Consider the following 14,888-nt stretch of genomic DNA (forward strand, 5'->3'; position numbering starts at 1 on the left):
CCCAAAGGATGGAAACCTCAAAGGACCTGAGGTTTTTCAAATCGAAGCCTAATATGTTCTTTTCTTCCAGTTGGAGAAACATCCCTACACTAATTGTGCATATCCAGACCTCCCTCCCAAGTTCACCAGCTCCTTCCCCAAAAGGCTTGATGCTAGAAGGTGTAAAAAATGGCCTTTGTTCACCAGTGGCTAAGCACCTTAGCCAGGCGACGCTCCCCCCAGACCATCCTCCCCCACAGCGCCCAGTGCTTCCTATTCCCATTGCTGTCTTACGTGTGTCGTGTCAGTTGATCCATGGATGTCCTACCTTCTCAACTGTTCCACTACCTCTGGATATACCTGGATTCATTCAGCATCTGTACACTTTTTTGAGCACCTGTTCTGAGCTGGGTACAGCATATCCATGGGTGGCTTCAGCAGGAGATGGGATTCCCTTTCAGCCAAAAGCATCCCTGGAAGGGATGCCACAAGCCAGAGAAGCTGAAAACTGGTGACTTCGGGTGAAATACAAGGACGGCTGCAACCAGTTCTGAGGAGCTTGTGTTCAGCATTGAGCTTGAACCACAGTCATTGTTGATTCCACTGTGTATTTCAGGCATGTTTAACCCACTTCCGTGAGTCATACTTAGGCCACTTATAGGCTGAAGTGTCTTGGTCACTTCATCACCCCACCTCTCTCATTTCCTGAATCTTGTGAAACTATCTGAGTCCCACAGAATAACCTCATCTCACTCCTACAAGCCAGAGCAAAAAGTGGTATTTCCACAGGCCCCATTTAGGCCAGCTGCCTCCAATTCTCTCCTCAGATTCGTCCCTCAACTCGGGGTACCAGAAGGCTCCCCATGGATCTGCCTTATTACCATGGCCCTCTGTCCAAGCGAGACTGTGAGACCTTGCTGCTCAAGGAAGGAGTGGATGGCAACTATCTGTTAAGAGACAGCGAGTCTATGCCCGGAGTCCTGTGCCTCTGTGTCTCGTGAGTAGCCTCACCTTCCATGCATATGTTAAGTGTGTATCATATCTTAATATGATAACCAGGTGGAAAAGAAACTGTGCCTCACTGACTCCGCAGCCCAGATGAGCAGAATGAGAAATAGCTAGACACTGCCACAAGGAAATGGAAGGAACACGTCTGTCTAAGCTCCTCCACCTTTCCTTCTCTCCACATGCAGACTCTGTGGAGCAGCAGAAGTGGGGGTGGTGGTGAGCATAGGGCTTCAGGCAGCATAGGAAGGGAGCAGAGAGAAGAGAAGGCAGCCATGTGAGAAAGGTCCTCTCCTATAGAGGCTGATTTATTTAGTATGGAAAACATGAGATTTTAACCTGAGAGGCCTAGTTTTTACATGGCTGGCTCCGCTTGTGATTTTTAAGATACTAATAACATTTCAAACTTCGTTACATTTGTAAAAGGCTTCAGCAGACATTCCTTCCCTTCATCCTGCTTGTAGTCTGTCAAGGCAAGCCACCATTTTGTCGATGTAGAAACAGACCCTGGGGTGTCTGCAACAGCTTGCTTGTGTTATAACACGTCTGGTGTTTCCAAAGAAGCTGAGTTCCAGGTGAAAGTTTAAGCCAGAGACATACTGCTGAAGGAAGTTGCTTAGCCCAGTTTAGAAACCAATCTTAAACAGATATCAGGGGAAATCTACTATCTTTAAAGGATTCTCCTGTTTGTGGAGACCACTGAACTTTTTCTTTACCTGTTACAAGAATTAAAACCCAAGTGTCTCCAAAGATAAGCTCCAGTGCTTCTTAGAACTGGGAGCTGCAAGGCCAAAAAAGCGTGCCATTACTGACAGAATAGGCAGGGATGCCCTTCTTTCTTTATGTGACACCAGGAATCCAGATATAAGAAAGGCAGCCTTCAGGTGTTAGCAGTTTGAATTCAAGTTGCCAGTCATGTTGAGAGTGCTTTCATGTATTTCGTAGCCATCACTAATTTCTCTTTTGAGAACTGCATCATCATACCCTTTACCCATTTTTAGCTTGAGTCGTTGTCATCTTTCTACTGATTTTTTTCAATTTCTGTGTATGAAGGTAAAACTTTTTTTTTTTTTTTTTCAAAAAAAGACACACAAACACAAGAAAGCTACAGACCAACTTAAATTTCATTTACTATTAATTTTCAGTAAACAAAACAGAAGCCAGTAAAATATTAAAGCAGAAAATACACTATGCTAAAAGACACTACAGTCCAATCTAAGAAATCAAGGATGTTTCCATGTCAGGAAAATTATTAGTTTAATTGTGTATTAATAGGTCAGAGGTTGCAAACTGTATAACTCATTCAAATTTGCTTAAAAGGTATTAAATAAAATTCAGCATCTATCCCTCAATTAAACACATACTCATGTGTGCACATGCATGCACTCACTTACACACTCCTAACCATATATAGCTAGATAGATGCTTCCTTAACACCAGATGAAGCACTAGAAGAATTATCCCTAAAATCATGAATGAGCCAAAGTGATTGTAACCACTACTATGTAACATTTTCCAGGAGATATCAGCAAGTGTAATTAATCAAAAGAAATACATGTAAAAATTGAAAAGGAAGATGTAAAATTATTATTTACAGTTGACATGACTTTATACCTTTGAAATCTAGATTTAACTGAAAAAAAATAACTACTAAAATCTTTACAAAAATTCAGTAGGGATATCAGCTTTTATAATTGAAATCTAAAAATCAACAGCTTCCATACTGAAATAATAACTAGTAAGAAATATAATAAAACACCTCATTTACATCAGCAATAATTAATAATACCTAGGAATAAATATAATATGAAATGTGCAAACTTAAGTATCCACTGGGGAGCTTACTAGAAGATTTAAATGAAAGGAAGAATTCAATTTGGAAGCTTACCAGTTCACCATAATTAATCTATAAATTCAGCATTTTTTCAGTAAAAAAAATCAACAGAATCTTAAATTTTCTCTTCAAAGATAGTAAAGTTTATCCAGATAGGAAATAAAACACAGGGAATCTGCCAGAGAGCCAGAAAAGTTTTTTATTAAAAGAAGGGGGACTGGCTCTACCAAATACTAAAATAGGTTACTACAGTAATTACTACAATAATTAAAAGAGTTTGGTACTGAGAGATCAATTAAATATTTGGAATATAGAGTCTGGTAGAAATAAAGCCAAATACATATGGAATTTACTTTATATTTAAAAGATCATCTCAAATTAGTGAGGAAAAGATGAATGATAATTAACTGTGTTAGGACACTTGGCTGAACACTTAGAAAAAATAACCTGAATCCCTTTCTTACTTCTTAAAGTTAATTCAAAGTGGTTCTAATACAGAACTTCTTTTTTCTAAATGAAACCATGTGTATTAAAAGAAAACATGAACTATTAAAAAATATTCCTGGAATTGAGAAAGTCTTTCTAACAAGACATAAAACCAGGAAACAAAAAAGAACAGATGGCTAAATATGACCATTATAACAACAACAAAAAACTGTTAATGACAAACCAACAGAAGAAAATCAAAACTTCATTAACATGGAAGAGCTCTTTAAAAAACAATAGGAACTAGACAAAGTGCAAGAGGAGGAGAGTCTCTGAAATGGAATATGAAAAAGAAAGAATAAGAAAATATTAGATAGCTAAAAAAACACAAAAGAATAACGTGATACCATTTTTACCAATTCAGTGGTCCAGAATTAAAACTGAAAACACCCAGAAGAAATTCAATTTTGGGGAAGTAATAGTGCTTACACTTGCTAAATGCAACTTCTTTGAATGGTTGTTATTCAACCACAGTCCTTACACTTGCTAAATGCAACTTCTTTGAATGGTTGTAATTCAGTCACTGGGCTTCCCTGGTGGCTCAGACTGTAAAAGCGGCTGCCTACAATGCGGGAGAACCCAGGTTCAATCCCTGGGTCAGGAAGATCCCCTGGAGAAGGCAATGGCACCCCACTCCAGTACTCTTGCCTGGAAAATCCCATGGACGGAGGAGCCTGGTGGGCTGCAGTCCATGGGGTCGCGAAGAGTCGGACACGACTGAGCGACTTCACTGTCACTTTGCTTCGATTTCTATTCAGCCACTAAGTTGTGTCCGAATCATTGCGACACCAAGGACTGTAGGCCGCCAGGCTCCTCTTGTCCATCGGATTCTCCAGGCAAGAATACTGGAGTGGGTAGCCATTCCCTTCTACAGGGGGGTCTTCATTACTGGGGGATTGAACCCGTAGCTCCTGCAGCTCCTGCACTGCAGGGAGATTCTTTACCGCTGAGCTATTGGGAAAGCCTAACATTTGACCCCAAATTTCATTAATAAAAACGTATCTTATAGTCATTACTGCTTATGCCGCTGCTAAGTTGCTTCAGTCGTGTCCGACTCTTAACGACCTCATGGACTGCAGCCTACCAGGCTCCTCCACCCATGGGATTTGCCAGGCAAGAGTACTGCTTATAGTATGTGCAAATTGGCATTGGCAAGATTGAGTAAATCCATATATAATATGGAAAAAATTCAAAGATCTTGTGTGAAAAAGGCTAGATATTAAGTATGATCCCATTTGTGTAAAAAAAATGTATGCCTATATCCCTATATATCCATAAACAGTTTTTGAAATGTATATAAGAAATTCACAACATTGGTTACAGCTGGGAAATTTAGGAGGAATAAATGGGGAAGAAAAGGTTGTGGATTTAATTTTAAAAAATGTTTATAAAAATGTAGTGAGTCCCTACTATCTATGCAAATACTGTGCTAAGGCCCTGGGGGATTCAAAGGTGATTCCAATAGGCAACTTGCAATTTTTTCAACATGTAAATAAATAAAATAAGGGTAAAGTATAAATTTCAGAAGAGACAGTTTTATACAAATTTAAAATCAGAAGAGATGATCAGTAAAGTCTTCTTTGAGGAGGTGGTATTTGAGTTGGGATTTAAAAGAGTGGATAAGATTTAGTTACACAGAAATGAGATGGAAGGCATTGTGGGTTGGGGGAAAGGCAGGAACATAGGTCCAGAAAAGGGATATTTTAAAACATAGGAATCACACAGGGTTCTAGAAAGGTAGTTTGGAAACAAAGTCAGTTTGGGGTAACATTATGGGTCTTAAAAGAATGACTCTGTAGTTGATGGGGAAACAGGGATGGTTTCTGAGAAGGGAAATGACAAGATTGGTACTGAGTTTTGGGAACTTCAATCTAATAAGGATGATATACTGAAGCTGGCAGATAATGATGGCAGTAGAGACTGCTGTGTCTCTAGATGGGAGATGGTGAGGAACTTGCTGTGGTGGGGCAGGCAGTGGGAATGGAAATTAGAAGAGGGTGCAAGGGGGACTTCCTTGGTGACACAGTGGAGAAGAATCTGCCTGCCAATGCAGGAGACATGGGTTTGATCCCTGGTCCAGGAAGATTCCACTTGTCGTGGAGCAGCTAATTCACGCACCGCGACTGCTGAGCCCGTGCGGCCAGAGCCTGTGCTCTGCAACAGGAGACAGCGCCGCAGTGAGAAGACGGAGCACCGCAGCCAAGAGCAGGCCCCGCTTAACACAACTTGAAAAGGCCCACGTGAAAGCAATGAAGACTCGGCATAGCCAAAATAAAAGAATAATACATTTTAAAAATTAAAAAGAGGTGCCAAGTATGTGAAATAGATAGGAGGGACCTCAGTCACGATTTCGGCATAGGTAATCTAGCCTATACCGGGATTCTCTTTAATAATTGACATTTATGCACAACTGCTCTGTGATGCATCATGCTAACTTAAATATTTATCCAAAGCAAAAATCACTAAAATATTAAATACAAATAATAATAACAAATCAAATGGAGAGGCAGGATAAATGTCCATCAGACACCTGCCCTTAATCAAGGTTCACCCTCTTCCCTGCCCATGTCACTCAAAGGCAAACAAAATTTCAGGCACCCTCAGCCTTAAGGCTCAGATCAAATAGCCCTCTCAAAACCTTTTGGCCCCTTTCATAGTTCTTATGAAATTTTATCACATCAGTATAGACCATTCAATTGTAATTGTTCAACAATTTTTTAAAGTCTCCCATGTCAAGGACTTCCCTGGTGGCTCAGACGGTAAAGCATCTGCCTACAGTATGGGAGACCTGGGTTCAATCCCTGGGTCAGGAACATCCTCTGGAGAAGAAAATGGCAACCCACTCCAGTACTCTTGCCTGGAAAATCCCATGGACAGAGGAGCCTGGTAGGCTACATGAGGTTGCAAAGCGTCGGACATGACTGAGCGACTAAAGTTGCACTTTTATGTCAAGCAGTATAGTAGATACTCAGTTAATGCCTTCAATACACCTCAGAGCCTACAGGGAAAAATAGAGAAGCAAATGGACCCTGTGAGGTGTATGACAACTGATGACTTACGTTAGGGCATGATAGGAACTGAGAGAAAGGAATGGTTCACTCATCAAGGAGTCAAGAGCCTACATGGAAGATAGGACTTGGAGGGTGATTAAAACCGTCACTCATTCATTCAACAGCACACACTGAGTGCCCACTATGTTCTAGGTATGGTCCTATGCATTGGTAAAATAGTGATAAATAGTACAGACACTAGTCCTGCCCTCATTGAAATGACATTCCAGTGAGAGGAGCCAATAAAGTGAAAACAAATCAGAGGCACGTTGCAGCAAGGGCGGAGTCTACCTTAGGTTGGGTTCAGGAAAGATTCCTCTGAGAAGGTCACAAAGCAATTCATATTCCAGTGTACACCCTGTGTGAGCAAAGTCAAAATTATCTACACCACCAGTGTTAGCCTGTTTTTCTACATCAGCGCAACAAAAGCCACTATGAAGGTGCTTTCCATGAGCCAAAAATTGTGCTAAGCATGTTACATCAATTATTTATGCTTTGGAAAGCCATCCTTGGTAGGTGATCTATCCCTATTTTGTGGGAAATGGAATGGAGCTTCTTATTAACTAAGAGGTCCAAGATCAGACTGTTAATATATTGTTATCCTGCCTTTCTTACCAATGTCCCTAGTTCTAATGCTCAAGGTGATCCTTTCGGAACTCTTTAAAGTGCCCAAGCAGGGGCCTTCCAAGCATTGGGCTTGGCAGTAGATCCTGATATGGGGAATCTTGCATTTTGCTTCTTAGAGAACTACCCTTTCTTCTTTGCTGTGCTAGAATAGCAGGATACCAACTTCCATGCTTTCACAGATACAAATGAGGTTATTAGAGAGAAGATTAGAAATAAAGGAAGGAAGTCACAGAGGAAAGTTGGTCTAGCAGCACATTATCACCGACCAGAATGCTCTGTGGTAAGCATGGACAGGAAATATAACCTGATCTCACAGCCTGATACACTGTGCAGAAAACACCAACGTGCAAAACACTGTGTAGGTGACTTGACTGTTAGAAGTTGGAACTGGGTCTAGCTTTATAGTCAGCAGAGTCAAAATGGAATAGATATTTGGAGATATAAAGGATTCAGCTGCTGGTGTGAAGAGAAAGGGGGCACTTTTTGTAGTTATAGGAAGGTTGCAAGTAAGAAGTACTTAAATCATGACTTACAGCAACAACAGAAACAGTGAGTGACAGAGATCCTAAGAGTCATTTCCAGCTCTCATATTCTGAGATCTTTGGAAAGACTTGAGTTCAGAAAGTAAGAAAAAAATCAAGCTTATTTGTTTTAGAAAAATCAAATGTTGAGAAAGGTATAAAAAAGAGAGCAGAAATTATCTCAGTCTCACCACTCAGAAATCACCTTTCTTGATATTTCAGCACACATCTCTCCAGACTGTTCTCTGTTCATATGCATGTATAAGTGAATATTATGTATGTACATAAATTACTCATATATATGATGATTTGTGACTTTTAAAGTAAAAACTTGAAGGATAATTGCTTTACAATATTGTGTTAATTTCTGCCATACATCAACATGAATCAGTCATAGGTACAACTTCTTTTTCAATGTATAACAGGTACATTTCCACATCAAAGAAAGCAAATATACATCATAATTTTATGATTACTTACTATTTATTGATTGCATATGTCATAATTTATACCTAAGTATTCATTTAGGCTTCCCTGATGTCTCAGACAGTAAAGAATCTGCCTGCAATGAGGGAGACCCATGTTCAATCCCTGGGTCAGGAAGATCCCCTGGAGAAGGGAATGGCAACCCACTCCAGTATTCTTGCCTGGAGAATTCCATGGACAGAGGAGCCTGGTGGGCTACAGTCCATGGGGTAGCAAAGAATCAGACATGACTGAGCAACTAACATTTTCATACATTTAGGTTATTTCCAGTTTGGGCCAATGGACCCAGTGTAATTTGATACAACTAATATTTTTGTGCTTATATCTTTGAGAGTTTGCCCAACTCTCTCCTCAGGATAATACCCTAAACATTTTAACATTTTTATACACATTGACAAATTAGTGCAATCAGAGTTTGCATGGATGCACACTCCAACCAAGGGCAGTGAGAAAGCCAGAAGTCAAGTCTTAAAACATTCTTTATTGACTTGTAAGTTGTTTTACCATCCTCTTAAAGTATATTTCAAAGAACAGAAGTTCTTGATTTTAATGAAGTCAAATTTATCTTTTTTCTTTGATGGATTGTGATTTCAGTAATATGTCAATATATAATAAACCCTTGTCCAATGTAATTCACAAAGGTTCTCTTCTGTGTTTTCTTCTAGAGTTGGATAGTTTTAACTTTCACAATTAATGTAGCCCATCCTGATTTAATTTTTGCATTTGGGTAAGGTTGGGGTTGGTGTTTTATTAAATATGGCCACCTATTTGTTCCAGCTCAATTGTTGAACAGATTATTCTTTCTCCCAATAAATTGCTTTGGTGCCTTTGTAAAACAAAAACTATCAACTATGTAAGTCTGGCTCTATTTCTGAGCTCTTAGCCTTGATTTTTTTTTCTTTATGCAAATTCTATATTATGTTGATTACCATCATTTTATAATAAGTCTTGAAATAAGATGGTGTAAATCACTCAACTTTTCAAGGTTATTTTGGCTATCTTAGATCCTTTGTATTTCCATACATATTTCAGATTCAGCTTTTCAACTAAGACACACACGCACAGACACCAAGACTGAAGATAGACTGAGATTGCATAAAACTATAGGTCAATCTGGGGAGAACCAACATGATAATACTAATTCTTCTGATCCATGAATATAGTTTAACCTCTTTCATTTATATGAAAGAAGTTCTACAGTTTCTTGTAAAAGTTGTAAAAGAAACTTTTACAGTTTCTCTCAAAAATGTTTTGTAACAGATCTTGTACATCTTTGGTCAAATTTATCCCTAAAATTTCATATGCTTGATGTTATTTTAAATGATAACAGGTTTTAACGATTTAAATTTTTAAATTATTTTAATTTCACTTTCCACTTATTCAATGCAATTGAGTGGATACACAATTAATTTTTATGTATTGAACTTGTATCCTGCAACCTTGCTAAATTCACTTATTGCTCTAGTGGCTTTTTGGGTAGAATTTCTGTATGATTTTCTATATGCCATCTACAATTAAGAGAACTGTACTTCTCCCATTTCAGTGTTTCTGTTCCATTTTTTTTTTCTTGCCTTATTGCACTACCTAAGAGTTTTAGAACAATGTGGAAGTGATGAGTGCAAAAATCCTCATCATTTTCTGACCTTGTAGAAAAGTATTAAGTCTTTTCCCGTTAACTATGTTTTTAGCCCTTCTATTCCTAGTAGGGCTGTTTTTTGTGCATCAACTTAGATGGTAGTGTGAATTTTTGTTCCTTGTCTCTTAATCAACAGGTTTTTTTTTTTTTTTTCAAGATTCCATGTATAAGTGATACCATTTATCTCTGACAGCATTTACCTCTGTTTAACATGATTGAATAATATTCTACTGTTTATACATACCACATCTTCTTTATCCATTCATCAGCTGATGGACATGTAGGGTTTCTTTATCTTAGCTACTGTGAATAATTCTGCAATGAATAAGGGAGTACGGATATTTCTTAGATATCTTGTTTTCATTCCCTTTGGCCATATACTCAGAAGTGGGATTAATGAATAACATGGTAGTTCTATTTTTACTTTTTTGAGGAACCTCTATACTATTTTTTGTAGTGGCTGTATCAATTTGCATTCCCACCAAGAGTGCACAAGGGTTCCCTTCTCTCCATACATTTACCTACACTTGTTATCTCTTGTCTCTTTGATGATAGCTGTTCCAACAGATGGGCTTCCCTAATGGCTCAGTGCTAAAGCCCTTGCCTGCCAATGCAGGAGATGCGGGTTGATCCTTGGGTTGGAAAGATCCCCTGGAGAAGGAAATGACAACTCATTCCAGTATTCTTGCCTGGGAAATCCCAGGGACAGAGGAGCATGGTGGACTGCAGTCCATGGAGTCACAAAAGAGTCAGATACAACTTAGCAACTACACAACAATAATTTTAACTGGTATGAGGTAATACCTCACTGTGATTTTGATTTCAATTTCCCTGATGATTAGTAATCATCAGGTTGAGCACCTTTTCATATATCTCTTGTATTTGTATATCTTCTTTGGAAAAACATCTATCCTTTATGCATTTTGTAAAAAATACTTACGTGCATAAACATTTAGGGTTGTTCTATCCTCTTGATTAATTGACACCTTTATCTCTTTGAAAATCCCCTTATTTATTCCTGGTTAGAGTCCCTGCTCTGAAGTCTACTTTAGCTGATATTGCTAGCTTTACTTTTATTAGTGTTAATAGGATATATTTTCCCCATCAATTAACTTTTAACCTAATTGTGTCTTTATTTTTTTCAGTTAATTATTAGACTTTATTCTGAGAATTTCAACAAGTTTGCTGTTCCCCAGTGGACAGTGGAATCACAATTTTCTGTCTTTATTTTTATATCAGGTGTCTTATAGGAAACATAAACTCAAGTTTTGCTTTTTTATCCAATCTAAACAATAACTTCCCTTTACTCAAGACTTCTCTTGTCCCACCAAAAAAAGATTTTAAGTAAGACTCAAAAATATTTAACTCTTTCCAAGTAGCTTCCTTGCACCCTTAGAAATGTGTTCAATAATATTTATAAGAATACAAAAGTAACCATCACCAAATAAGGTAAAATGTCAGAATGTTATCTAAATATTCCTATTAAAGGGAAGGAGAAATGTTAATCAATAGGAACAAATTCAGAAATGAACCAGCATCATTTTTTAAGGACATTAAGATAATCAATGTCCTCTGGGTTATATTACGCCAGAAGAAGAATCGATAAATCTTTGTGGGAAGACCATGACTGTGTACTGCTATTCTTCTCAAATGAAGGCAAATTGGTTCTGAGTACTTTGCTAGGAATTTCAGATAGATGGCTTGCTTTTGCTTGACCTACAGCAAATCTTTTCATAGACCTAGGTGCCAGATTTGTGATTATTTTATCCCCAAAAATGTGCACATCTAGAACAGCAGTTGAAAATACAATAACCTTGGATTAATGTTGTAATAATTCATAGTCATTCTCCAAGATATATCTAGTGATTGCACTGGCCAAATGGGTGAGCTAATGAGAATGTGGTAGGAATCAACACAGCATACATTTCATGATTTGATGGTGCTCTTAGAATAGAAATTTCTTCTAGGGATGTGAATTGCTTCAGTTTACTCTCTTGGAAAGTGAAACCAGTTATAGGAGCTCAGGTTTGGTCCTTCCCACTACAATAGTACTCATTCTATGATTCAAAGAACCAGTAAGATTGTGCCAGTTTCCAAGTGTGTAAGTGTTAGTCACTCAGTCATGTCCAACTTTTGGGGACTCCATTGTATGTGGCCCGTCAGGCTTCTCGATCCATGGGATTCTCCAGGCAAAAATACTGGAGTGGGTTGTCATTCCCTTCTCCAGGATCTTCCTGACCCAGGGCTCAAACCCAGTTCTCCTGTATTGCAGACAAATTCATTACTGTCTGAGCCACCATAAACACCTCAAGATGGTTGGATGACTTCACAGGCTCAATGGACATGAGTCTGAGCAAACTCCAGGAGATAGTGAAGGAAGAGAAGTCTGTCGTGCTGCAGTCCATGGGGTTGCAAAGAGTCAGACATAACCTAGTTACCGAACAACAATGAAGTATTTAAGTACATTTCTGGAACTGGAGAAATAACCATAGGATGGTCCCATGGTCCCACTGAGCCCACTCGAAATAGACTCAGGTCAAAATTTCTTATATCACCTGACCTCAGGAGTTCTAATTCTGAATTCCTGAATCAGGGTCTCTGGAACATTTGCGTCTCTGAGTGTTAGTATCAATCCAGAGCCACTATCAAATAACCCTCAGAAACATGAGCACTTTTCCTTTTTCCAGTATACAGTCCCCCTGTAGGTTTTTCTGGGAAAGGCTTGAAGTGTTGTCACATTCCTTCCTTAAAAGAACCCAGAAGCCCAACATTCCTTTCAATGAAAGGGATCTGAGACTGTGAACTGGATTAAATCTATAAGTTGAATAAGACACCCAAGAATCCCTTTTCTGTGACCCAAGTCAGGGTTCTTCCACCAGATCTAGAAGTTCTCTGTTTACTTTATACCCAACAGAACTTTTGACTGTCCATCATCATTCTCTGCTTTGCAATCCAGTGAATCAATTAAACATCACCACAGATGTACAGTAAGCTGTTTCTTATACTGTTACATCCCTGTGGTTTATGATAACTGGCTATCTTTGTCTCTCACTGAATGCCAATACCTAAGCACATCCCGTTATTTCCACTAAAATCAGGGAACCCAGTTCCATTGTAGAATTTCTCAATGTCAATTCTAGCTTACAGCACAGAGCCAGAGTTTTTCAAAGATGCTGGTACTCTCCTTGCAATTATTTTTTAGGGCATCATTAAATCACCTAAGGGGCTTCCCTGGTGACTCAGACCATAGAGAATCAGCCTGCAATGTGGGAGACCTGGGTTGGGAAGATCCCCTGGAGGAGGGCACGGCAACCCACTCCAGTATTCTTGCCCAAGGACAGAGGAGCCTGGCGGGCTCCAGTCCATGGGGTGGCAGATTCAGACATGACAATGAGTAAGCACAGCACTAAGTCACGTAAAGGGGGGAGAGAAATAACTAAACAGCTTGCATAAATACACTTATAACATTCTCATCTTCCTGAGTTTTTAGATTCCTTTCTCTGTAGAATGCCAAGGAAATTTTAGCATTTGAATCTCTATGGAATGTGAGCCATTATTAACTCCATGCTTTAATTTACTAGTCTAGCAAAATGTTTATGACACCCCCAGGTACATGAGCTAATATACTAACTTCAAATCCTGGCTGAGTGTGCCTTTACTGATGAATTCAGCCAACAAATGTTCTATTTTATCCTTTTTGGTTTCACATCCTTTTATCTATTTCCACATGTACTCTTTGTATACATGTCTCCCACTGATTGAACCAATCAGAAGTCTGAGAGCAAAGGAGCCCATAGAAGTCAGAGCACAGAGTAGAGTGGGTAAAATTAGAAAAAGGAACTGGAGATACGGAAAATATCCAGCACACACGTATATATACTGGTACTGGACATATTAAGTTTGAAATGCCTAACAGACATCCAAGAGAATATGTTAAATAGTTGGAAAAATGAGTCTGGAGATCAGGGGCAGGTTGAAGTTAGGACTACAGATTAAAATATAATTTGGTAAGTGTTTATATTTTTACAATAGTCTTTAAGTTCCAAAACATTCCACCTCCTTTTGTTCTGTGAAGTATTTTGTTGGTTAGATTTTTCACATATGTTTGGCACATTTCTTACTAAGATAATTCAATGCAACCCAACAAATAGCGAGAATATACTATGGGACAGGTAATGTGCTAGAGTGAACAAAGCAGACACTATTCTGATCTGCGTGTGAGCTACAGATGTTGTTGTTGAGACACTAAGTCATTTCTGACTCTCTGCAATCCCATGGACTGTATACCCTGCCTGGCTCCTCTGTCCATGGGATTCCCCAGCAAGAATACTGGGGTGGGTTGCCATTTCTTTCTCTAGGGGATCTTCCTGACCAAGGATTCAGACCTGCATTGCAGGTGAATTCTTTACCACAGCCACCAGGGAAGCCCTAAATTACAGATGAGGAAACGGATAATTAAAATTCAGTGTGATAAATGTATATTTTCAAAAGTTCCCCTTCTTTCCTACTGATGAAGTGCCCCACACCAGCATGCCTGACCCGAAGCACTAGGTGGCCTGAGTCAGCTCGCTGCCTTGCTCTGCCAGGTCTTTGAACAGTGCCTGGATGGCAGAGGTGTCATGTGGCTGGTTATAGTGGTACGTAAATGTGACAATATTGTGATATTGATTATCACACACCAAGTAAACCCATCTACCCATTGCTCCTCTTCTCTCCCCAAGACAATCAGCCTGAAGTCACCCTTTCCCCCTCTTTTTTTTTTTTTCATTTTTATTCAGAGCAGTTTAGGTTCACAGAAAATTTGAGGGGAAGATACAGAGTTCTCATATATTCCCTGCCCTTCCAAAAATGCACTGTGCCCTCATTATCAACGTCCCTCACCAGAGTGGTATATTTGTGATAATCGAGGAAACTATACTGATACATGATGATCACCAGAGTCCACAGTTTACATTAGGGCTCACTGTTGACACTGTATGATCTATACAAACATATAATGATAACATCATGTGAAGTACTTTTGCTACCCTAAAAATCCTTTATTCATCCCTCCTCACTTCTCACCCCTGGCAACCACTGATCTTTTTACTGTCTCCATCAGCTCAGTTCAGTTCAGTTCAGTCGCTCAGTCATGTCTGACTCTTTGCGACTCCATGGACTGCAGCACGCCAGGCCTCCCTGTCCATCACCAACTCCCGGAGTTTACTCAAACTCATGTCCATTGAGTCAGTGATGCCATCCAACCATCTCATTCTCTGTAATCC

General features: G+C 39.1%; 1 protein-coding gene across 2 annotated transcripts in view; it reads left to right on the forward strand.

Moving 5' to 3' along the window:
- The first annotated feature begins 703 nt into the window (after window positions 1-703).
- Window positions 704-14,888, forward strand: part of SH2D1B (SH2 domain containing 1B) — a 30,021-nt gene continuing 15,836 nt past the window's right edge. For both annotated transcript variants that reach the window (XM_019986968.2, XM_019986977.2), the window contains exon 1: window positions 704-976. In XM_019986968.2, coding sequence (XP_019842527.1) covers window positions 843-976 — 134 coding nt within the window. In that variant the 5' untranslated portion in view covers window positions 704-842. The remainder of the gene's footprint in view (window positions 977-14,888) is intronic.

This window comes from Bos indicus, chromosome 3 (assembly GCF_029378745.1).
Source record: "Bos indicus isolate NIAB-ARS_2022 breed Sahiwal x Tharparkar chromosome 3, NIAB-ARS_B.indTharparkar_mat_pri_1.0, whole genome shotgun sequence".
Classification (NCBI taxonomy): domain Eukaryota; kingdom Metazoa; phylum Chordata; class Mammalia; order Artiodactyla; family Bovidae; genus Bos; species Bos indicus.